This window comes from Trachinotus anak, unplaced genomic scaffold (assembly GCF_046630095.1).
Source record: "Trachinotus anak isolate AG129_WGS33_773 ecotype Australia unplaced genomic scaffold, CSIRO_AGI_Tana_v1 ptg000002l, whole genome shotgun sequence".
In the NCBI taxonomy this organism is placed as follows: Eukaryota; Metazoa; Chordata; class Actinopteri; order Carangiformes; family Carangidae; genus Trachinotus; species Trachinotus anak.
In genome coordinates, this window is record NW_027273853.1 from 27166365 (window position 1) to 27192732 (window position 26368).

The following is a 26368-nucleotide window of genomic DNA, read 5'->3' on the forward strand; positions in this document are numbered from 1 at the left end:
GCAACAACCAGTAAATAGGATGGGGAGGGAGGGAGCTTGGGGGGGCGATAGGGGCTCCACCAGAGCAACATGGAGGTCATAGAGGTTCCCACTGTGTCCAATGGCAGATAAAAGCTATGACAGGGTCTCATCTCCACCCTCATGTGTCTGCCTGGGAGTTTGTGTGTTTGAAAAGCACAAAGACGCACATCGTATCGCACCATCTCTGCCTCGGCTTCAAAGTGAAGGTGTGTGTTCTGTGTGTTTGAACAGCGTGGGGGGGTCAGGGGGGGCGGCGCAGCGCTCCACTGTGGATAGTGACCTCATTGTGAAGTGGATCAGGACTGTGGCTCTTTATGACCCACGTTTCCACTCAGTCTGCAGACTCAGTGCCTCCTTCAGACCAAAGTGTGATAACCGGTGTGAGATTAGCTCCATGAGAATAAGCTGATTTCATTTTAATGACAGTTTCTTTCCACTATGTTTCATTCATCCAGTCACAGTGGGCTGAGATTTTTACCGCCGCAGCCGAACCTGCTCGTCGACACTAAACAGATGTTAAATATGAGAGACGACAGCACTGGTGTCAGATCAGAGCTGCTGCATCCCCACCAAAAAAAACATGAATGAGATCTTTTTAAGAACCAATCACAAATAAAAACATAAATTAGGTCACAATTTAAGTAAAGAGCCCATTTAAACATGGTGTTGGTGTCTTGAAGATATTGGTCTGTGGGCAGAACCAGGGTGTAACATACAGACACCAGGTCAGGTGTTTTCACTCCGTCTGACCACACCCCTGTCAGGTTAAAGGTGGGCGGGGCCAGGCTGAGGCGGATACGTCTCCACACAGTGCAGAAGAGTTGTGATCAGCCAGAATAAGGTCAATCACCTGGTCTCTGTGATCATGATGACCTAAACAACAGCCACATACATTAAATACATGGTATTTGCTGTGGATTGGCTCCAAGGTTCTTATGCATCTGATGCATTAAGAGAAACATAAAAAAGCTTAACGTATTGATTTCAGATTGATTAAGAAATTGGCTGCATTAAAGCCTGTAGTATGAATGTAGTCCTCCTTTACGGAGCAAGAGGCTCTGTGTGTGTGTGTGTGTGTGTGTGTGTGTGTGTGTCTCTCTCTCTCTCTCTCTCTCTCTCTCTCTCTCTCTCTCTCTCTCTCTCTCTCTCTCTCTCTCTCTGCAGGTAGATGGTTTATGCTGATAGTGTCACATCAGGGGGGAGAGATGAGCTCACCCACATTCCTGGGGAGCAGCACAGCGCTGCAGGGCTGCAGGGAGGGGCAGCGGAGGCAGCGCCCCCCACGGGCTGCTATGACATTTAACTTCAGCCTCCAGACTGAGAGGAATTCTCCCTCTCATGTGATAAAACAGTGGGTAGGGTCGTAGCCTGGCACGGCACAGTCTGATGTGCAATATATTTTACACACATTCATTTTTTCTATCTGTGCAACATTCATTAATAATCTTTATTGGCACTTTCATAATTATCTACTTATTTATTATTGTTTTAACCAGTGTGAAATGTGTGTGTTTCTTTAGCTTGTGGCACCATGTGCAGTAGCACTTTAAGTCTTGTTGTATTTTTCATGCAATACAATGACAATAAAGGCTTTCTTTTTCTATTTTTATTTTTATTTCTATTTCACATGATTAAACTGGAAAAATCTTACTGACTCAAACACAGAGTCTGAGCAGCTGCAGGAGCCGACGACTCAGCTGATACTTCCTTAGCAACAAGGGAGCTAAAGGAGAGGTCACGGGGTCAATGAATCCAAATCAGTTTATTCCCACGGAGCAAATGTGATGCACCGTGTGTAAAACAGACATCACGGGCTGAAGGAGGCACAGGAGGAAAGGTCAGAGGTCAATCCAGCAGACGCTACGGAACTGATGCTGTTAACTTTAAAGATCCTCTGTCACTGACCAAAGTATAGGTGAAGAGGAAAGGTCAGAGGTCACCGACACCATTCAGATTCGATCTCTGGAGAAAATCCACAGCAGAGACACAGTGATGTGGAGAGTCACTGAGACGACCTGCAGCTAAAAACGTGTGTGTGTGTGTGTGTGTGTGTGTGTGTGTGTGTGTGTGTACTCACAGCTTTAGCAAACACTCCCATGAGCTCGGGGAACTGGTGTGTGAGCAGAGCCAACATGGCGGTGAAGGAGCAGAGACCGGCTGTGAAGAGGATGAAGAAGGGCAGCTCCTTCTTCGGGTAGACTGACACCTCGTGAAACACTGCTTCCACGTGGACACACACACACACACACACACACACACACACACACACACACACACACACACACACACACACAAACACAAATACACACACACACAAACACATGACATAATGTTAGTTTATAGCACAACATTTATCACATCTGCAGCAACAGGATGTTTTAAGTAAACGCTTCAATTTTTTTAATTCTAAAACAAAATTCACTTCCTGAATTTCAGCTTTTGGTCTAATTGACCCGTCACTTAGATTTTAGAGGAGAGAGAAAAAGTCTGGTTTTCATTCTGAGGTTAAACCTATGAACCACAGGAGCAGTTTCTGATCAGGTTCAACATAAAGAGGCTACAAAGGTTTGTGGGGCATGAACTGCTTTTTATTTCAGGCGATTCATCAGCTGTTTAAAACGAGGACTCTTCATCTGCTGCAATGACAGGAGAGATCTTGTGGTCGTATGTAAACTGATCAGGTTACACTCGACACAAACTGGACTCTGCAAAAGGTTTAGTCTCCCTGATGTTTGTGACGTCCCAGAGTCAGTCTCTGTCCTGCTGATGGTCTGTTTTAAGGTTTTTTTCTGTTATTAGATAAAAAACTGCTTGTGGCATCTTCACTTGACTTTTATCACCTGACATGTTTGCACAGTGATGTTATATCAAATGTGACATATGTGACACAAACCTCCGGGGCTGAAAAATGAAGCTGAGCTGCAGTTCCTCTAACGACCACTAGAGTCTGGCTGCAGCAGTGAGTCAGTCCCCACAGACTCCAGTGTTCAAATGTCCAACTTTACAGCAGAAATAAACATGTCTACAGCCTGGTACAGAAACTGTTCTGGTCTCTAGAGCTGATTTCCTCCTTCATGACGACTGTACGGCTGAATTTTATAGAACTCACCTGTTTACATTTTATTAAAGATTAAAGTTCTGCATAATTGAGGACGTGGCCTCTTTGAGTGACAGGTGGGTGAGCGTATGCTTGCATGCACTGAAGTCTCAGCTCCACCTCCATTTTTAGATTAGCCAGGAGGTAGGCGGAGTCAGGCGCTGCCAAGATGGCAGCAGTGGAGCAGCTCACTCTGAGCTTCAAAACCAATTCACAGAAACATATGGGTGACGTCACAGAGGCTACGTTTGTCTTGATCTACAGTCAAGCTGCCCCCCCCCCCCCTTAGAGGAAAACAGCTGCCACATCGACCGTCAGTTTACACTGTGACTGAGTCAGTCGTGTTTAATGAGGCTGTTCTCACTAAAAACCCAGTTTTCAGAAAGAAAACAAACAAACTCTGGGTTTTTGTGCGCAGCAGTGATGTGATGTAACACACAGTAAACAAACACCCTCCTACCCCCCTCCTACCCCCCTCCTACCCCCCCCCCCCCCCCCCCACCCCCACCCCCACCCACCCCCACCCCCCCCCCGCTGCTGCTGCACACCCACACCGAGTGTCTGCCGGTGGCTGGAGGCCAACTTCATCAAGAGCAGATTTCTCTGCGAGGACAGACGAGCAGGACGACACACACACACACACACACACACATACACCTTGTGTGTGTGTGTGTGTGTGTGTGTGTCAGGGCGTCTCTTACTGGGTAGCAGCTCTCTGTCGGCCGTCTCTGTGCAGATGGGGTACGGGTAGAACAGGTGACCCTTCTCCAGAGGATACGGGATCATTCTGAAAGCTACATATATATACACACACACACACACACACACACACACACACACACTGGGTTGAGTAAAGGACTCAACAGCTGATGAGGCAGCATCATGTGAGAGAGAGAGTGTGTGTGTGTGTGTGTGTGTGTACTCACTGCCCTCCCAGGTGCAGTGCAGCAGGTTGAGCGCCCCCTCCACCCGTTTCCAGTGCTGCAGGTGGAAGAAGGCGTAGGCGATGGCCTCGCTGTCGCCTCTCTTCAGGATGTGTTCTGGAGGAAGAATCAGACTCTTCATCTCCAGCAGATACTGAGGAAGAGGAGGAGCAGAACGGAGCAAAGATGATGACGACGATGATGATGATGATGATGATGATGATGATGATGATCAGTCTCCTACAGTAACTCAACCATCAGTCACAGAATCTGTGCGTCCGTGTCGCTGTTTAACTCAGCTGATAAGTGACAAAGGTCTGAGGTCGTTCAGAAATGTTTCGTGTAAACACTTCAGCACCTTCGCAGCTCGGTAGCTGTGTGACATGGTGAACGTGTGATGACAGCACAAGCTCAGCAGGTGTGTGTGTGTGTGTGTGTGTTTGTGTGTAACGTTCCTCCGACACTCACTTTGGGGACGTGGGGGTTGAACTCCACCGCTCTGTGAATGGCTTCTACTGCGTTCATCTCTGCTGTGCTCAGCCCTCGCCTGGACGCTGCCTCTGGAGAGAACCTGCACACACACACACACACACACACACACACACATATATAAGCCCAGACACACAGTGCAGTGCAGCTAATACGACGCTTTATTAACATGAGGTGAGACCAGTGACAGTTTGACCCCAGGAAGACGAGCGACCACCGTGTGAAGCTCATGTGGATCCAAATGTAGAAACATACATGGAATAAATATGTCAGCCCAGTGACAGGAAGCGATATGACTGATGAGTGAGAGAATGAATGGATTAAATGCTACGTTATGTAATAAGGAGCTGTTTTGTGGCAGTAAAAGAGTTGCTGAAGTTTTATTGTAAATGTAATAAATTAAACAGGATGTGGAGGAAAAGCAGCAAATACAAACTGTGTGTTTTTGTGCATCAACAGGTACAAACCTGACACTGTGGTTGTGTCTGTGGTGTAACTGTCAGACCCCCCCCGCCTCACACTGAGCTGCTCCCCTGGCAGCTGTCAGCTCTATTTTAAATAGCAGTGCAGGTATGTCTGTCTGCCTCTGCCCCTGCCCCCCCCCCCCCCCCCCCCCCCCCCCCCCCCCCCCCCCCCCCCCCCCCGAGCATTGTAGCTGATGAAAAGCGATACTCACTTGTCCGACACCGCCCTCGCTTTGAGCAAAGCTGCTGTGTAGCATATTGTTGCAGATTTGGGTAAACTAATATCTGTGGAGGAGACACAAAGCAGACGAGGAGAGAGACGGGGGAGGGGGGGTTAGTGAATGCAGCAGAATTACAGGTGACGGAGTTTGGAATTACAGGTGACGGAGGGGGGAGGGGCTGCAGCAGAGTGCGGATGATGAGTTTGGGTTTCACGGCTTTGAGGGTGTTTTGTTGTCAGCTGTGATTTTTCAGTCGTCTCACAGTATTTCACAGATGTAAACAGATGTTTGAAGAGATGCTGAGCATCCTGGAAGCAGCTACATTCCCATCACGGCTGAAACTGATGATTATATTTGCACCCAATGAATCTGTTGGTTATTTTCTCGGTTTATTTTTGGTAGAGAAAAATAAAAAATGAGCAGCTGACATCTTCAAACTGACTTTTCACTATCACACACAAACGCAGCAGCAAACCCTGACATCTGAGGAGCTTTGACCTTTAAGCTTGAAGAATTACTTCATTCGTTTCCTGCCAGTTGACTAATGGATTAATTGTTCCAGCTCCGGCTTTTAATTCAGCATCTACTGTCCTTCCTGCAGAGTTTTACTGAGTGGAATTTAAGACCGATTCTGCTGCTGAACTGAACCTGATTCAATCTAAAAACAAAAGCAACGTGTGCTGCAAAAGTGCAGCTGTGTGATTTCATTCTTTCTCAATTAAAAACAACAATAAAGCTGTGTAACGTGAAATGAGGAAGCTGCAGGATTTACAGTAGCTAATCAAATCATTCAGCTGTCTTTGATTCAGGGCAGTTTCACTCACTGAACATCAAGATAAATGTTAACTGTGAATATTAATTGTTCATAATTTTAAGTTTTAATTATGTTAAATGTCTTAGATTTGATTGTTGTTGTTGTGGGACATAAAGAAACTAATAAGTTGTGTTGTAATGAAGCCCAGGAGCAGTTGATACAGTAATAAAGAGAACACACACAATAATTAAGTTATGTTAAGTTACTTCTTAAGCAACTGAATCTGGTGCCACAACCAGAACAGGATGTGGTTGTGTGTTATATCAAAATCAACATTTGTGTGTGTGTGTGCGTGTGTGTGTGTGTGTGCGCGCGCTCCCCTCACCGTCATACTTGGCCAGAACGGCCTGGACGTCAGCGTAGTTCTGGAGCTCGAGCAGCGACTCCAGCAGGTTCTCGTGGATGTTGAACATACTGAGGAGAGGGAACTCCTTCATTAACTGGAAAACACACAACTGTTGTTACATGTAATACCGGACAGAGGGCGACACATGCACAGCAACACAACAGCTCTGGCTCATTTACACTCCACTGTCTGTATGTGAAGAAAACTGAGTGTGTGTGTGTGTGTGTGTGTGTGTGTGTAAAGGGTGTGTGTGTGTGTGTGTAAAGGGTGTGTACTTACATCTCTCATCATTTTAACTGCTTCTCGTGTTCGGCCGAGCTTTCTGGAGCACATGGCCAGTCTTCTCTTTATATACACCAACACATTAGTGTCTCTTCCTGGTGGAGACACACACACACACACACACACACACACACACACACACACACACACACACACACACACACACACACACACACTCAGATATGATGTCCTGTCAGAATAACCAGGCTCTGATGGTGAAGAGATGCTACCGGGCTCCACTCACTGTGCTGGGCTTCGTACTGTGAGCCGTGATGCTGCAGCTGTTGGCTGCGGCGGTAGCAGCTCTCTCCAGCTTTTAGAGCCTGTTTAAACAAACGCTCGGCCTCCATGATGGTGGTGGCCTCCTCCTCCGCCAGGAGGATGTAGGCTGTCGCACAGCTACAGGAGGGGAGGGGAGGAGAGGAGAGGAAGGTAGTGGAGAGGAAGGAGGAGAGAAGAGGAGGGGAGGACAGGAGGAGAGGAAGGAGGAGAAGAGACGAGAGGAGAGAGGAGGAAGAAGGAGAGGAGAGGAGAGGAGAGGAAGGTAGTGGAGAGGAAGGAGGAGAGGAGAGGAGAGGAAGAAGGAGAGGAGAGAGGAAGGCAGTGGAGAGGAGAGGAGAGAGGAAGGTAGTGGAGAGGAAGGAGGAGAGGAGAGGAGAGGAGAGAGGAAGGTAGTGGAGAGGAAGGAGGAGAGGAGAGAGGGGAGGGGAGAGGGGAGGGGAGGAAGAAGGAGAGAGAAGAGAGGAAGAAGGAGATGAGTGGAGAGGAAGAAGGAGAGGAGAGAAAGAAAGAAAGAGGAGAGGGGAGGAGAGGAAGAAGGAGAGGAAAGAAACGAGGAGAGACAGGAGAGGAAGAAGGAGAGGAAAGTAGAGGAGAGGATAGGAAGAAGGAAAGGAGAGAAAGGAGAGGAGAGGAGAGAAAGAAGGAAAGGAGAGGAGAGGAGAGGAAACAAAGAAAGAGAGAAGAGGTAACAGGTAAGGAGTAGGGTAGAGGAATGAGAGGAGAGGAAAGGATGTAGGACACAAGGGAGGAAACAGGAGGGGAAGAAAGGAGAGGAAGAAGGAGAGAGGTGAGGAGGAAACAGAAGAGGAGGAGAGGAAAAGGAACAAAGGAAAAGAAACAGGTAGAGAGGCAAGGAGAGAAATAAGGAAAAGAAAGGAAAGGAGCAGCAGGGGAGCAGAGAGAGGAGAGGGATTTTGGCAGAAGGGAGGACAAGAAGGAAAAAAGTGAACAGTTGATGGAGAGAGGAGGAGGAGAGGAGGGAAGAAGTAAATAAATAAATAAACAGACGAGAAACAGACAAGAGAGGAGGAGAAAAAAGAGGAGAGCAGAGGTTATTTATAGTTTCCTTGTTGACTCTGAACAAGCTTCATTTTTTCTCTTTTGTTTTACAGAGAGAATTAAACTCCAACTTCCTGTCACTTCGTTTTGGGTTAATTCATGAATTCAGCAGCTCGGTACAAAGACACAACATCACGTCTGTTTTCATCTGCAGCGTCTGACAGAGCTCTGATCCGACCCAGCTCTCCCGTCACGGCCTCGCTGGGCTGAGAGCAGCGTACGGCGCCGCCACGGTTCCTCCGCACCGCCTTTGTAGTCGCAGACGACCCTAAAAATAAACCTACGCTGCCACCGTGAAGTCGCCCTGTCTTCTCCTGTGAGTGATGCAGGAACCCAGAGGACCAATCATCATCGCTGTCAGTGAGAAAACCTGCAGCTTCCTTCTCTCACTGAAGTTTACTGAGCTCAGAGAAACTGCTTTATTATTATTATTATTATTATTATTATTGTTATTATTCAGTCTGAAGGTTTTTATAGTTTAAAATAAAAAGAATTTAGTATAAGTGCAGGTTGTTTGTAGTATAAGGTGACAAACAAAGGTTCATTTTTATTCAACAACAAAGTAAAAACAATCTTCGCCTCTAGATGATTGTTTGTAGCGAGGGTTCCTAACCTGGGGGCCAGGACCCCTCAGTGGGTCCCAGCATCAATCTGAGGGGTCACCAAGTGATCAAAAATTAAATAAAATCATGTTTATTTTTTGTGAGACTCGTCTCTAAGTTTTAGTTTATTAGACACTTCAGGAATCTTAAAATGTGACGCTGATAAAAACACGTCTGGAGAAGATGATTTGCCGGTGTCTCTAACTAAACAATGTTGCGACACATTTTACCTTTATCCAAAAAAAAATTACAGCTCCTGTGATTTTTTTTTTTTTTTTTTGCAGCTGCTGTAAATATTAAATATTGCACTCGATTATATTTGGAGTAATTGTGCAGCCCTTGTTACCAGGGTGACGAATCCTGCCCCTTTTGATTGGCTGCCTGAAAGGGAGCTGCAGTGATGTCACCAGCACCTTTGGGAAAAGCTCAGAGACTTTCTCCTCACCGGGAACAAAAGAAAAATTACTACATGGACTCGCAGCTTTAAGTCGGTAAAAACTACTGTTGTGGTGCGAGGCAGAAAATAAGAATGAATAATTTTTTAACGGGAAACATTTTCATGTCTAAATATTTCTTTACCACCAGTTTGACAAGTCATGTGCTCCAAAGACTGATTGTTTCACTGCGTATCACCTTTATGATTAATTATCTCCACTGTGAGCACAGATGATTTATTTCAATTATACATTTCCTTTCTTACATTAACACCTTCACTGATTTTACTGAAAACTAAAACTAACAAACCAACGCACAGTTAAACTGGAGACGGAGAAAACTAAGCAGTGGACTCACTCTTCCAGCTCCAGAGCTTCGTGTGCTGCAGAGATGCGAGCCTGTGGGTTCCTCTCTCTCCACGCCTTCTGCATGACTGACGCCGCACAAACACACACACAGGAACATATGAATCAAGACACACAGCTGTGTTTACTACAGTTGTGTTGGCAAATAGTTGTGTGTGTTTTCTCACTGGCGTCAGCAGGCCGCAGGTGGTCTGAGTCACAGGTGAAGAAGGTCTGGTGGTCTTGTGCCGACAGGTTCATGTCGTAGTATGTCAGCGGCTCTCGACCCGTGACCCACGTATATCTGACAGAAAGAAAAAGGAAAAGATGCTTTAGTAATAGAAGAGTGTCCCAGTGAAAGGCAGAGAAGAAGAGAAGCAAAGACCCGAGGAAGATGTCAGATCTTCAGACAGAAGCTGGGCTGACTAAATAGGAAATGTACTCGAGTCTGATTGGCCAGAGTGAAGAGATGTAGCTCAGATAGAGAGGAAGACGAGATTAATACAGCAACAGAAAATGTGGAGAAGTGGAGGATGACTCAACGGGAGGAAGAGGAGGCAGACGCATTAAAGGGAGGATAAAAGAGGAACGACAGGAGAACAGAGACGGAGGGAGGAAGCAAATGACATCTCAAGAGTCAACCAGTCAATTTGCAGTTTACATACATGTTGGTTCAGATTTTAAAGGAATTTAATAAAACGGTATTGAGTGTATTTGGTCATAATTAGTGTATAAATTCTTGGGTTTTGGCCACAAATGTGTTTTTTTGGAATTTGAAGAAAAAGCTGAAGATATCACGTTCATGAGGATGAGAGGAGAACCTGAAAACATCCTGCCTCTGTCGCCGGGGCGGAGGCTCAAAGATGAGGAGGAAGGAATAAATGACAAGGTGGTCACAGGAGAAAATGAACCAAACACAAGGAAACAGAAGAGAGAGGAGGAAACACCACATGGGTGAAGTGAGAGAAAAGAGCGAGAGAAGGAGAAGAGGAGGGGGCAGGAGAGTGAAGGTTCACTGATTATAAAAACAAACAAGAGAGGAGACACAGTTCAGACAGAAGAAGAAGAAAATCAGAGACCGGCCGAGGGTTTTCAGATGCTGGTAGCTTAGCTGTCGTCACTCACCGATTATATTCGGCTCCACGGAATAAATTCAGCGGATTTCTCCACACTTTACATTCTGCAGGAGGGAGACAGAGAGAGAGCAACACAGGCGGTGAGCATCAAGGGCAAAGTCGACACTGAGCCTCCTCGGTGAACTTCAAAGGGCTCGGCTGTGCTCTCTGCCACCCGCCCCGCGGCGCCGCGACTGGCACGCCGACCTCTGTGAGAGGGCGGCTGACAGAAAACGGCCTGAAAACTCTTCAGTGGCCAAACTCAAACTCTCGCTGCTGTCAGGAAGCTCTCAGCACTGAGCACATGAATACAGGGTGAAAGGTTAAACATGATGAGTTTTTAAAATACTGATTAAAAATGTCTGTTGACTTTAGTGGTTAAACTCCTGCCTGAATTATTATGCAGCTGTGTAATGATGTAATGTAATAATGTAATGTAATCAAGGGTCACCAGCTTTGACCTCGGAAAACTTATAAACAAATAGTAAAAAACTTATTATAGAAATTCTGTGTTACAAACTGGGGCTTGTACTTCATATTTTTATATTGTCATTATTTATATTTTTATTCATCATTATATTTTATAAACTTCTATTTCATAATTTATTATTTTCTTTTTATTTACTATTATTTTTTATTTATTTATTTAATTTTATTGTTTATTGATAGATTTTATAATTATTTTATTTGTTATATTTTATTTTTTATTTATTTAATTTTTTCCCTTTTTTGTTTTTTATCATATTTTTGTATTTACATTTTATTATTGATAATTGTATTTTATATTTTGTATTTATGTTCATAATAATTGTTTACATTCCAATATTTTGTATTCTGGGTGTTGACCAGGCAGGAAGCACGAGAAGCAAGAGACGTGATAAAATTGCATTATGGGTAGTGTAGGAGTGAACCATACTACACTAAATGTCAGGAAATCTACTCTGATTATGATTCAAAGTATCAAGTAAAATAACAGTTAAATAATTTGGTTTGCAACTAGTTTTAATTTGAATTTTAAATCTATTGATTGTCACAAAATAGTGAAAGATTTCACAGTGAATCATTTTGTCCAATCAGGTGTTGAAAAGTGAAATATGTTCAATCTAAGAGGACAGAAAACAGAAAAGCAGCAATTCTTCCTCTTTGAAGGCAGCAAACGTTTGTTATTTAGCCTTGACGAATTAGAAATCATCAACCATCTGATTAATCATGATATATAATAATGATTTCAGCCACAGTCGTTATCCCTCAGTTTAACCCCCGTCAGGCCGTTTCTGCTCATTCATTCATTACACACTCACATAAGAAACAAATCAGTCCCACACTTGAACTGAACCTTTGACTAATCAGTCAGGTGACTTCACTTGAAACTGTCTGTGTTTGAGCTCAGCTGCAACAGAGAAAACTAATCTGCATCTCTTCAGTGGAGGGATTTACTCAAAGATTATTGGAGTGAAAACTGAGGGTTAGTGCGGCTGAAATAATTAAACTGCCTTTCTTCTTCTCTCCATCACGGATTGTTGATTTAATACAGAGCACATAATCCTGTTTCATTCAGAGTTGTTTGGCTGAAAACAAAAGCAAGAGGCGTCTCGACTCCTCACATGGTTCAACGACAGGAGGAAACCTGCAGAGGTTCAGCTGGTACGCATCAGTACCTGTTCAACCTTGGTTTGCTGCCAATATGAGTTTTATTACATTAAAATTCTGCTGTTCAAAAGAAAGCTGCATTAATCTCTGCTGCTCTATGGAAGCATGTGTGGGATAAATGTTCTGCTGTATCATCCCCAACAGAACCAAAGGCACTAAGGCACTAACTCAGCACTGAGACATTTCCTCCTTTGAAATGAATGAGTTTCCATTGGGAAGCGGATTAACGGTGATCAAAGAGCCACTGATGTAGAACCGAAGCCACCGAGCAGCTGTGGAGGAAACTGCTGGACAGACTTGACTTTCTTTCATCTCCTCTACTGTAGTTCATCAAGTACAGTGTCAGGGTTGAGGGTTTGATTCCCTGTGTAACTCAACATACTTTTATCAGAACAGAAAGATTCTCCTCTTTTTCCTTGATTTTCCTTTTTTCATTTCATATTTTACCAGTGTTCAAAAAAACAAAAGCTCCTCTTTTAATGGTTTTTGTTTTACCTTATTTACCCAGGAAAAATCCCACATGATCAACTAATTGTTTGACCTTTAAATTCCCCCATTGTCTGCATCAATGACAATGGTGGAAAAACTCAAAGCATCAGGTTAAATACTAAAACTCATCAATTTCCAGTTTACTCAATTTTATTGATCCAAAACCTTCATTTAAAAAAAGCTGATTCAATAAGAGCAGCCGCTCTGTTATTTAACTCAAGCTTCAGTGAGGATTATGAGCTCTGACTTATGACTAATAATCAGGTCAATGATCAGGAAACACTTTTATGACAACAATCTTACATTAAGTAGAGCAGCTTTTAGTGAGGCAGCTATTAGACTTGATGTGTACAGAGCCTGTTGAGCGCTGCTTGTTTAATCTATTAGTAATTAGACAGTTTGCAGATGGAGGAGTTTGATGGCCTGTCTGCGATGGTGGGAAATGAACACATGTTTCTGGATTATTACTTTAAATCGGCTCATACTAAGTCGGTGGGAGGCACCAGTGAGGTTTGTCCGGGAGCGAGAGGTTTAATGATGGAGACTGGAAGTGACCAGGAGGGGATGAGGTCATGTGATGGGGGATGGTTCCAGTTTGAGAAGAGGAAATTGTCAGTTCAGATTCAGACTGCCTGATTTTTCCTGACCAACAGGGAAAACTCCCTCAATGTTATATGTATATTATGATATGAACAGCACAAATCAACATAAATATTCACATCTGAGAAGCTGAACCAGTGAATTCAAGTCATTTTGGCTTAAGAAAATAGGTTGAATTGATCAATTATCTTATCAACAAATCATCTCAGTGTTAGAGAAGCGGTTGGGTTCTGGACGCCTGGGGAAACGATGAACCTGCCCCTGTAACGGCTCTTACCTGAAACACTTTGCCGATTGGAGTCGGCCTCCCCGTTACTGGTGTTGGAGTTACTGGGGGAGCTGCTGTCCACTCCGCCCAGCAGGGGGCGCAGGTGGCTCACAGACACCTGCTCTATGAAGGAGGTCCCATATTTCCTGAAATACCACCACTCAAAGATCTGAGAGGGAAAGAGAGAAACAGGGGGTTTGATTTAATTCATTTCATGTCCAGTGTTTTCTAATAAAACAGGAAGTTCATGAAGACTGGTTGGTAGATGACAAACAAAAACAAATATAGCAGCACTTAGCTGGAGGCTATTCCCCACCTGCTGTTATATATTTATGGTTTTAATCAGCGTGGACTAAAGCGCCCCACAGTGTGTTTCTGTGGGGTTCCACCAATCACCACCTTTATCCACGGAGGAGGAACGAATCAGTGAAACCTGCTGCGTGGCTGGAGCGAACATCTCTAGACTGTGAGGTCATGATGTCTGAGAAGTGATTCGTCCATTAACCTGCATGTAAAGATGCAGACGCTGAACCCCTGACTGCTCCTGATAAAGGAGGCCAGAGTGTGTGTGTGTGTGTGTGTGTGTGTGTGTGTGTGTGTGTGTGTGTGTGTGTGTGTGTGTGTATAAAACACTCAGGTTAAAAGGTCTGTACACTCTAAGTGCAGTCCATTCCCCTCTATGTCTGTCCTCTGTACCAGGTCTGAGCATCTCTCTCATTTAAGCATCTGTATAATAAATTTTGTTTGCATTAGTTTCAAACATAAAATGTGTTTAAATTCTTATCTATGACCTCATAGCTTCAGGGAGGCTTCTGATTGGTCCCAGATTCATTCTGCAACATGACAACAAGCTCAAACACACAACCAGAGTCATACAGCGCTCTCTTCAGAGACCAGAGGAACAGAGAGTCCCAGTTCAGATGGTCTGGATCCCTCTGAGTCCTGATCCCAGCATCACACAGTCGGTCTGAGACCACATGAAGAGGCTGAAGACACTGAGACAGGAGAACTGAGGCAAGTTCTCCGAGATGCTTAGAACAGCCTACCTGCCAAGTACCTAGAACAAGTGTGTGCAGGTGAACTGAGGAGAGCTGGTGCTGTGGTCACACTTACTGCGCTTTATATAAAGTTAACTGATAAATAAAAACTATTCATGGGACTATCTGGGAAAGAATCCTCACTTTACAGTAAAACTGTTTTTTTAAAAATCACCTCCACATCCTTAAACACCATGAAGCATCTTCAGTGGAGCTGTTCAGCAGCTAAATGCTAAAGACTGCAGCTATAAATATTAAGTAGGAGAGCTGCTCAAAGAAAATGGTAAAAAGGGCAAAATTTGAAAACATACTAAAATTAGAACCAGTCATGGTAAATGTGTCTGGGGCTGTCAGCTTTGCCTCTTGGTTTAATTTGGAGAAACATTTCCAGCTCTGTTATTTTCAGTTTCCAAACTAAATCCTTATGGACGACTGGAAATGCAGCGTATTCTTGTTTCAGCCGAGGTGCTGGTGTCACCATCACACCTGCTCCCTGGTACATTTAGGTCTGAGAGCTATTGATTTGATTGATTTATTTATTCACACACATAAAACATCACAAATACATTGTATTTTTTTTTATTTATTTTTTTTTTTTTTTATGATGTGAATGTGCGGGAAGAAATAGAAACCCATTGAGGGCTTATGCTAAACTTCACCACATATAATATTATTATAATATATTATAATAATATTAATAAGCTATTTTAATAGATACAGATGCCTTATGATAAAGCTACTATACTGTCAGCTTCTGCTTGAGGGAGGAAGTAATAACACATTTTGATCATGATCACCTCATCATGTGGTTCCTTTTCACAGAGAAATAACCAGCACGGCTCTGACGACATTAACTGGCTTCCACGTTTGTTAATCGTCTCACAGAACATGTGCAAATCTCCATGCCATCTCTAAGCAGCCTATGCATACTGGCCAATAGCCCCGAGGGAAGAGAGAGAGAGTTAATTAAGAGAGGAGCTATTTTAAAATACAAACCAACCACTGTTGCACAGTTGGCTGTCTCTGTGAAGAGCTTGAAAGAAAGATAAGTAGGAGATGCAGCGTTAACAGTTTCATTATATCGCTTCCCTGCTTTGATGATCTTTGTCAGATCTTTATTTTATTTATATTGGAGCGCAGGACTGGGGGGTAGCTGCAACACAACCACACTCGGCTTTACATTAAACCCAACACTTTGCACTGTTTGCCTTCTCCAGAGCAGCTGAGGGAAAAGTGCCTTGCTCAGGGGCAGCTCAAGCAGCGAGCCCACGACCTGGAGCTCTATAGGTATCTTTGTCCACATATCATCCCAAAAAAGCACTGAGAACATTAAAAGTGTGTTGCATGTTGTGATCAGCCAGGACAACATACAGTGACAGCAACAGAGGCTGACATTTTACGAGAATGGATTTCCTCTCTGTTCAGCTCCTTGTATCCCCTGAGCCTGTGATTACAGCACTAACAAATTTTTCTATCTTTAATATTATGAATCAGAGTCAGGACAGAGTGAAAATCATCAACCTTATATTCACATTTTTGCATCAAGCTGATGCAAAAATGTGAAGCAAAAAGCTTAAAGGTTCTGTAAAGGAGATTTAAACAATAATACAGCAGCTGTAATGTAAAGACATAGTTGAGTAACGGCTCCTGAACCGAGAACAAAGTCACACCCCCTCTGTTCTTTGTTTTGATATCCGGGACGGCGGCGCGTGCACATAACTGCATGTGAGTACCGACTTGTTAAACCATTGGCCCTCCCCATGTATAAGCACACAGGCACCGCCTACACACCAGATGACACAGTGCAGTACACAGCGTTCAGGTGAAAGAACCCTTCCAAAATTTCCTCCACTGAAGAAACCACATTTTCAGCTAGAAAAGCCTACAACAAAGGAGGAGAATAGACCAGAGCACAGGCGGACTGGCGAAGAGGACCACCGGCTCAAATCCTGATCGGCCGGTGGACCATCGAAACATAAGTAAGAAAGTTTTTACTGGCTCCATCAGTGTCGTTAGTGCGACCGGTCACAGCTGATAAGTCCAAGGCTGAATTGTCTGTTTTCATTAGTGATGGCTGCAGTATCATGATATGAACGTGTTTGGCAAGTGTTGCTATCGCTAGCTGGCTAACTGCCTGCATTGATGTGGTGATCTTTTACAGCACCTTTAAGTCCAATGATTTTCAAAAAGTGATACCTTTGCTTTGAGGTCAGTCAGTATTTCTACTAAAATCATCATAATTAGTTTCAGCTGATACAAGTATCCACTTCAATATAATCAGATAAAAACATTAAATTCAGTATCTTACCAATATGAGTCCTGAAATGAGGGAGGAAGTGCCCGTCAGAGCCACGTAAAACTTGGGCGTCAGGGTGTTGAGAAACATGCTTACTGTGGAGGAGACACAAAGAGAAGACGGGTGGGTTAGAGCTCGGTATCAGATACTAAAAAAATCTCTTCCACACCAAAGGACAATACTTAAGAAAAGAGATTTGTCAAATCAAAACCTGGGTGTTCATATAAAACTAGGACAGGTCTACAGAGGAGACTGGTAAAGACTGCAAGACAAAACATCAGAAAGACTCAAGACAGTTGTTTTTCTGAGACATGAAACATTTTCATGCAAAAACATATGCAGGGTTTGGCGTTTCCCAGAGAGCACTGCTGCTCACACGTCAAATTACACAACACCGGGGGACCAGGGTAAGCCTTAACTACAGAGTGAGGACGCTCAGTTGGGGGGGAACTGAGCTTTAACTGGCAGCCTTCACTGAAATACAACAGTCACAAGCTATTTACACAATTTCACAACGTAAAAACAACTTTTAGAATTTAAAACGTCATCTAGATGGAGTTGAATGGCTGATAAAGTACAGACATTGGTAGAATTTGTGAGTTTTGCTGTTGGTTGATTATCAGCTCAGCAAACAGCGTTGAACTGTGGCTACCGCAGGAAGCAGGAGGTCACAGACTCTCACAGCCTGTATTTTAATCACACTGACTGAACTGGTTTTTATATATCTATAACCATGATCAGTGCAAGCGAATTTAAGTCCCTTCAGTTCTGTCAGTAACTGTGAAATGTGATAAATGTCCTCAGAAAATTTAAAGCTATAAAGCAGTTTATTACTGTATTAATCTGATAATCAAATCATTGTTTTAATCATTTTTCAATTGAAAATTACAAACATTTGCTGGTTCCAGCTTCTCAATGTCTGATAATAAACTAAATATCTTTAGGTTTTTGGATTTTTTGTTTTGGTTGAATAAAACAAATTGGACTGTGGGAAATTACAGGCTGTATTTTTCAGTTTTCTGGTATTTTAAACACAAAGTGATTAATCATTTCATCAAGAATATGATCTACAGATTAATCCATAATGGAAATAATAATCGTTAACTGCAGCTCTGGAAGTTTTAAAGGTTTATCTTAAAAAAACAGACATCCCACGCCACAGCAGCAAAGTCAGGTTTCTACCCACTTTATATCCAAGTGCCAGTTAAATCAAATCCTTTTAACTGGAAAATTACAACTCACAGTCAATCGTCCACATCACTCAGGTCTCACAGTGATGAGCTGGCCCATGTTCCTCTTAAACACCATGATTATTACACATTCTGGCCAAATGTATAGTTTATGTGGCGTGGGAGAAGATGACTGTGGCTGAGGGTGTTTTAGCTGCTAGTGATGCCATTTTGCTTCAAGGCTGAAGCAACAAAACAGTGTCTCTGCCATCTGTTTTCAATCTGTTTTCAGTCTGTGTTTTCAATTTCTAAAACTCCTATTTGACAAAGCAAAAAAAAACACTGATTACAAAAGTGACAGATGATATGTTTGATATGTTGAGCTTTGTTCTTTCCATTCATTATCTGAGAAATGTTTTTAATTCAAAATATAAAAACAACAGAGTCGTTTTTGATGAATTATGATCATAAAGTCCTGCTATGTTAAGATCAATGCAGGTAAGAAGGAGACAAAGTGATCAGACACAGAAATCTGAGCAAGTTTATGTGACTAAGCTCAACCTGCAGGGACAGCTACAGGGTTTTAGGACTGGTTTTTAAATCCTCCTATGAACCAGGACGCAGTCTGAGATCCTCTGGTCCAGTGCTGGTCCCTCCAGGGTCTAGGTCTTTGTTCTGGGCCCCTAAACTTCTGTTTTATCTTCTTCACTTCTCAAGACAAATTTTCAAAAAAGCTTTTATTGTGTGACATCTTTTTAATTTCATTTAAAGTTTTATATTTGATTCCTGTGAAGCACTTTGTCACTAGTATTGAAAAGTGCTATGCAAATGAAGTAGGACTGTCGAACAAATAATTTTTTTCTTAATGTTTTTATTTTTATTTTGTATTTCAGAACTGTTTTCTCTTGCTTGACGACACAGAACCATCAGCCTGTCTGAGCTAGAAGCTAAAGTTAGCATGTCTGACCTGTAATTATGAAGACGTATGAAAACTTATTTATCCGTAGACGAGCTCTGGGTACGTTTTTTTTTTTTTTCCCCAACTCATTCGATCTTCACCAACGACCATTCAGGCGTTGGATTTAAACCCTTTCCGTTTCCTGACACACCCCTTTACGCAGACCAGAACCACCCCCTTTTGCTCCCATAGACATGACCTGTCATGAAGTATCTTGCTGCCATATAAAATCTTTGTAGGAAGTGTCTGTGGCAACAAGTAAGGGTGCGTCAAAGGGTCAAAATAGTAGCAGCCAAAGATCCTAGAACGTAGCTCTAGAATCTTTGGTAACAGCAGCAGTGACGTGTAAAATAAAGAATCTTTGGCGGAAGCGATTAACACGATTAAAAATAATAAATAAATAAATAAATAAATGACGCGTGTGTGTGTGTGTGTGTGTGTGTGTGTGTCGCTGCAGACCCACACGTCAGCAGTGACGGTGGTGATTTTTATCAGCAGCGGCAGGAATGTTGGACAAAACTAGAAAAATACAACACAGATGAAAAGCGACGTTTTTAATAATAAAGTGGGACAGTCCACTGATGTTTGGTAACCTGCCAAACTCCACCATTACTTCTGCTGGTGAACAGAGACCTCCATCCCTCCACCCCCCCCCCCCCCCCCCCCCTCCACCTCTCCATCCTCCTGCATTTTGGCCCAAACTTGAGGGATTCTGCAAACTCTGCTAAAAGATGCTGGACTTACAGACCACTGCACTTGGCCGGGGCGAGCTGGCTTGTCATGTTAATTCCCTCCTCGGACTCACATAGAGGGAGGACAGGGAGGGTGGGACAAAGACCCCACTCACACACACACACACACACACACACACACACACACACACACACACGTGCATTAACCAAGTGCAGCTGGACGGCTTTTCACTGCTGTGAAGTGGAGGCTCTCGTCTGAGCAGAAAAGGCTCTTTCAGGCCGGCCTGTGGTGAAACAGGCCTAACAGCTGCTGTCAGCGCACTGATGAGAGGATGCTGCCGTCTGCCTGGCAACCGACCGCCTCATCTCTGTCAATCTCTGTCGCAATTGTCAGCCTATTCACATAAAACAATACTGGCGGGACGGGAATAATCCAGAAGACACAAAACTTAAATATGCATGAAAATAGTGATGAGACAACTATACAATAAATCAATAAGATTTCCTGCTTTTCTCTCTTTTCTATGACTTTAAGATGAATATCTTGTAGATTTGACTCTGGAAACGTGACAGACGTTTGGTTTTTTTTAAATATAATTTGGGGACTTAAAAAATATATATATCAACAGATGAGCTGACAATTAAAGCAGAACGAGAAGTCTTCAGGTGTCACGATGGAGTTTAGAGAGATCGTGATGTGAGCAGGATGTTTTTACAGGACGTATAAAGCTGTAAAAAAAACAAAAAAAAAGATAAACTCCTAATAACAAGTGACTATTATTGTCTTAAGTCCTTTTAGAGACAGACTGAGCTGCATGATGACAAATCAATGACTCCACAAAGACTCATTCTGGCTCCGTCTTCAGGACCTGGTTACACCATGAGGACTAAGTGATGCTGCAGCACCAGGTGTATATTAAGGTCACTGAGATGTTTCCCTGTTTCCTCCTTGTGTGCAGCCAATGAAGCAACTGCCATCAACTGAGTGACTGAAATAAAAAAACACAGGACTGTACACACCTCTGAACACTGAGTCCGGGGGGGGGGGGGTCTATTGTTCCTCGGGGCGTTTTTCAGCAAATGTGGCTTTTGTGTGTTTTAAAAATCAGCCCACTGATTGAGGCTAACCAGGCTCCAGTCAACTCCTCTTTAACTAACATTCATTTGGTTCTGCACAACCAACATCGCCACACTGATCCAGCTCCACACCAGCTACAGCTGTGCAGCTGCATCAGGGTTCGCCGCTGAGGGGAGTCTCACTGATTTAACTGAAGACTCGCTGGTTCAACCTGCGACCGTGTTTCCCTGTGTCCTGATGTCACTGAGTCAATCCCACCTCACCTGAGTCACAGAAATACCTGTATCTGTCAAGTTTTTTTTCAGTGCATCTTTTAATCAATAAAATGTCAGTGAATAGTTCTTGTTCTTGTTTCTCTACAAAACTAAACACAATCCTTGAACAGAGGAAAGCAACAGATCCTCAAGTCTGAAAACTGGAAACTTTAACGATCAGTTAGGTCGTCTTCAGATGTCCTGACTCATCTGACCAACAGTCCAAAATGCAAAATGTTTAAAATCATGTGACAAAGAAAAGCAGCACATCAACATGTTTGAGAAGATATAAACAACCAACAACTGACATTTCGCTTAAAAAGACAAAAACTGAGCAAAACATAAATCCAACAGCAGCTTTTCAGAGGAGGAGACGATTCCTCATTTACACGTCTTTAACTGGAGACGCTGTTGACTTCCCCACCTGTGCGGCTGCTGACGCTCCAGTGAAGGCAGCAGGATGTCGGGAGGACGACGCCATGAATCGAAGAGACAGATTCTAACAGACAGACTCGGGACTAAATGTCACCGGAGACAGCAGGAGATGTGACCTTTACTGAAGAGGGGACGGCTGACAGACTGCTGGCCTGACCGGAATGATAAAACACACACAGACAGAAACACACACACACACACACACACACACACTCAGACATACAATCACACTCATAAATGCACAGACACACACACACACGTCGATGTCCTTTAGCTACTAAAGCAAATCACTGATGCTTTTAACGTTACTACAACCATACGTCTGAGACACACGCAGCCCTACAACACCGACATTGTCTCCAGTAAAGCCTGAAGTGTTATTTAACCACTGATCAACCACATACAGTGAGATCAGAAAGTTTTAGGACAGAGACACACGTCAGCTTCGCGCTCCAGCGCAGAGAATCTGAAAATATGACTTTAAGGTCAAAGCTCTGACTTTCAGATTTAATTTGAGGCATCCACGTCACACCAACCTTGCAGGACCTCTGGCCTTTTTATACAGAGATCTTAACACAAACTTAGCTCATATTTAATATTTACAAATCCTTTGCAAATGCCTGGGGCCCCCGATGGCCCCTCAAACTGGCACATTCTGCAGTAAACCCCCTTAAACCTCCTGCAAAGACACCAGCAGTGCACTGCTGCTGCCTGGTCTCTAGAGTCCCCTGGAGTCTCGGATCGCCGGTGATGACAGGCCTGTGCTGAAGTCACTTTCACTTCTTGTTCATTTCGGGGGATTTTTGTTTCCAACACGTTGAGGTGACACAAACCAGTGAGTCAGAAAAGACACCAACATGACGTCTGACCCCTCCCACCACCTCCTCACAAATCCTGGCGTCTAGAAGGAGGCTCCAGAGCAGGATCCACCAGACTGTGCAAAAGCTTCTTCCCCTGAACCATCAGTAATAACAACTCCCTGAAAATGCTTTTTAACGCTGCTCTCTCTTTATGTTCTTAAGTTTTTATGTATCATGTGTTGTTGTTTTTAAATGTGACCTGAACCCTGATCTGTGCAGTACAGTATTTCACTTCCATGTATTCTGAAATGTTTGGCAGACTGTGAGTTAAAACCCTCTTCAGTCTTTTAATGGTGATCATTGTATCTTAAATCCATTGTGCTGGAATAGAGACAAAGACAGTGATCGAGTCAGAGTCCAGACCTCAGTCCTGCAGAGTTTGTATCAGGACTTAAACTGCTCTCATTAAAACAGCTGTGCTACATCAGTACAAGCAGGCTGCTGAGTCCTCAGACTGAGGAGCTCTGAGTTTTACAGCTCACATATGGAGCTGAAATGTGTGCATCCTCCAGTGTGACACTACAAAGTCTCACAAAAGGAGCTTCATCGATGTTAAACTGAGTCTTGGTGTAAACTACAGCACATATTTATACACATGAGGATCAGAGTACTGGACAGTTGCTTTTCTCACGTCTTTCGGTTGCAAACGAACAGCTGAGTGGACGTTGAGATGAACAGATGAAAAGTGGAGTGGACACATTAAGTGGAAATTTATCCAAAATGTATCTGCAACCTTCAGGCTTCAGACGAGAGAGTAGTCGTGTGAATAACATGAACTGAAGTTAGGAAGTAACTGGCTCCGGCTCGGCTGCTCATGCCTGAAATGTTTGCTGGCGGGCCGATTACGGAGCCTGGCCCTGACTGATGGGGCCGCTGGCAGAGCCTGTCTGGGTCTAACTACCTCTGTTGACCTTTGAGCAAGACAGTGTGCAGCCAACATCTGTCACAGCAGCAGTAGCTGGTGAGCCGCTCTCTCCTCAGGCTTCTCTCCGGAGGTCTAGTAACAACACGTCAGTCATCCAATCAGAAGAGAGGATCTGAGCCTCTTAAGTGATTGGATAAAAAAATATCAGATTTTCAGCTAAACACTCAGAGAAACCAAATCCTGCAAGGTTGGATGGTGGGTCCAGGTGGGCGGGGCTTGAGGGTGTGGCTGAGGGCGGTGACTACTTTGTTGTGACATCACAAAGTTCCAGAAGTCCTGACGGCTGGTTTTAAGGCTCAGTTTCTGAATACAGGCTGTGTGCATTTCTCTGTGGACTGAGGCTTTGATACTTTCACAGTATTAATATAGAACCTAGACCTGCTTTATAATCACAAACACATGGACATCTACCTTGAGACTGTGTGGAGCTTTAAATTACATGTTGGGTTAACACCAGCACGGTTAAATACATGTTCCTCAAACTTAACACAGGAAGGAGACAGAAAGAAAAGTTTCAACCAAGGACAGAGTGAAATAAAGGACAAACTCAAAAGCTATTATTTAAAATTATGGAAATCTACTTTAATCTGTTGTCAGTATCAGTCAGTGTCAGTAAAAGTATTTCCAAATAACAGACATAGAGCCAAACTTTCCCTCCATGTACAGACAGAGATCGATCAAAATGTCGACCAAGCAGAAGGAAATCAGTGGTTGTTGTATCAGCTGATGCTAAACATCCTGATATATTAACACAGAACCTGCTCCACAACTCAAAGTGACACTCGTCCCAGAATCATGTGCCACTTTCAGGGCGGTTTGAAAAAGTTTTGATCGAAATTACAAAATGAACACTTGGAAGAGAACGATGGAATCAGATCCCACTTCTAATCTCTAATTTCATTTTGGACTCTTCTTCCAACAATTCAAAATCCAAGAGAGCGTTATCTAAATCAACACTTGGCAGTCAAACGACAGAAACAAACAAAGACAGACATTAAAAAAAAAACGGCTGCCAAGAGAAAAAAGGATTATGTCGAGTTGTTTCTGCTCTAAAATGTTTGTGTTTGATTCTCAACAAAAGAGAATTTTTTATCCTGAATTGGTAAAAATTGTTCCAAAATGTTTGTTTTGTCTTCAGCGAGATCCTGATGACGCCAGAAAGTGCAGTAACTTCATCTCTGTCTTTATTTATTTTATCGATTTATCAATCTGTGTCGGTTTCATCTTGTGTCTGGAAAACAGCAACATAATCTAACTGTTCTCCGAGGTTTGTTTTCTCCACTTTGGGACAATTGTGTTTGATTTCACAGCCTTATTCTGGTTTTTCAATCTCTGTAACACACTCTAAATTAAATGAAATGGACAAATTGCTCTGCGGAGCCTCAGGAATGCTTTGGCATTATTATCATTTTCAATTTTTATGTCAATAAAGCAACTGGAAAAGAGAGAACACAGAGAGGAGGGAGCGGGTTTCTGTTATTAGTTTTTTCTTCGCTTTACTCGCCGGCTGAGGCAGACATTTATTTCTTCTTAACTACTTGTGCAGGACGCAGGCCGACGCAATCTGTCAAGCAACCTTTTATTTTTAATTATGTTCCTCAACCACAGAGATTGAAAGAAAACAAACATATGGGACATCATGAGAAAATAAACACAAAGACTGAACACTGGTCTGTGGACACACAGATATGAGCTACAGCGAGTGTATCCCTCACACAGAGATACTACCAAGACATAAAGAGGCAAACACACACACACACACACACGCAGCCAGCAGGCCTTCGCCCACGCGCTGAGCAAACTATCCACTTCATGAATATCAATACAAAATGTACAGGCCACCTGCCGTACACAATACAAAGGCCATTTGCAAAGGGAAGGATCAGACACACGGCTACAGCTGATGCAGAGCAGATGAAGCCAACACATTACTTACCCTCCATCCCACTCAAACATCCACCAGCTCCACCGGCACACCACCACCACCACCACCAACACCACCACAACTACCACCACTAATACGGCCTTTCAAATTAAAATTCCTTTTGGCAAAGACAAGAGGGGGATTTTTCCCCCGTTTCTTCACTGGCCGTCCACACATCCACATGGAAATCTAAGCAGCAGCAAGCCGTCTTTCATACAGCACATTTACTAATGGGGGGTGGGGGGCGGGTTGCTTGTCTTGATTGGCTGCCGTCTGTGAGTGACAGCGGGCCGACTCAATTGTGAGCCGGCTCCGTCCTTCTCTCCCTCTGGTAACCCAGCAGAACAAGTACAAGAAGGGGGAGGGGGGAAGGAAGAGGGGGGGTCTGTAGATACAAGTCCAGCCAATCAATATCATGGATTTTAATGAGGAGGGGGGGGGGGGGGGGGGGGGCGCTCCTTCGCCTTCTCCTGCAGAGGTAACCATGACAACCCCTAAATGACCCTACAGGAGAATGGATGAAGAAGCCGGGGCCCAGGCTCTTCAGTGGTGTGATCGCTGGGATGGAAACATTCATTTTTTTAATTTATCCAGAGAGAAGAAGAAGAAGAAGAATCCAGTCTGATTCCTCCGTCCTAGCATCACTCCAGTCTTCCACATGGCTGCAGACCAGCTCGATGCAGCGACTGGGGTGAAGTGCCTTGCTCTACAGCCCCTCCGCAGCAGAGAGGATGAAACATTATCATCCGCTTTCACCCGACACTGAATTCCCCACTTGATCCGCTGATGAGACGAGTGACCTTCCGGTGGCGCGGCGCTCTGCTCCTTCCTTTAGCTCGCCGAGACACTCGAGGAGGAGGAGGAGGAGGAGGATGGAGGATGGAGGAGAGCCCAGTGAAATTAAATGGCTGACAAGGTTAGCCGCAGTTCGACGTTAGCGTTTGAACATGATGATGACGGATGCGGTGATTTCCTCTACGAGATCCCACTGGACTGATTCAATTATCACCGCGCTTCCTTGAAGATCCACAAAGAAGAATTAGCACGCGAGGAGTCCTCAACGGCGGTCAAGTGGCGCACTCCTCCTCTAGAAGCCACGAGCAGCGGTGCGGTGAACTGGGGGTGATGATGAGGAGGTAGCAGACTCAAATTTTAGCTTTAATTTCACCATCAGGAATCAAAGGACGAGAGGGATCCCTCAAAGCTCAGAGCGGACAAATGAAGAAAATCCGGAGGGAG

General features: G+C 43.8%; 1 protein-coding gene across 6 annotated transcripts in view; it reads right to left on the bottom strand.

Moving 5' to 3' along the window:
* Positions 1–26368, bottom strand: part of LOC139606740 (suppressor of tumorigenicity 7 protein homolog) — a 50947-nt gene that overhangs the window by 1236 nt on the left and 23343 nt on the right. For 2 of the 6 annotated variants that reach the window (XM_071459076.1, XM_071459095.1), the window contains 13 exons: positions 16847–16929; positions 13511–13670; positions 10505–10559; positions 9568–9683; positions 9393–9468; positions 6902–7056; positions 6655–6752; positions 6355–6469; positions 5207–5279; positions 4510–4612; positions 4045–4195; positions 3820–3912; positions 2099–2241 (listed from right to left, as the gene is read on the bottom strand). In XM_071459076.1, the coding sequence (XP_071315177.1) occupies positions 2099–2241; positions 3820–3912; positions 4045–4195; positions 4510–4612; positions 5207–5279; positions 6355–6469; positions 6655–6752; positions 6902–7056; positions 9393–9468; positions 9568–9683; positions 10505–10559; positions 13511–13670; positions 16847–16929 (1421 nt within the window). Of the gene's footprint in view, positions 1–2098; positions 2242–3819; positions 3913–4044; positions 4196–4509; positions 4613–5206; positions 5280–6354; positions 6485–6654; positions 6753–6901; positions 7057–9392; positions 9469–9567; positions 9684–10504; positions 10560–13510; positions 13671–16846; positions 16930–26368 lie in introns of all 6 variants that reach the window. The other 4 variants (XM_071459058.1, XM_071459085.1, XM_071459082.1 and 1 more) reach the window with 3 other exon arrangements.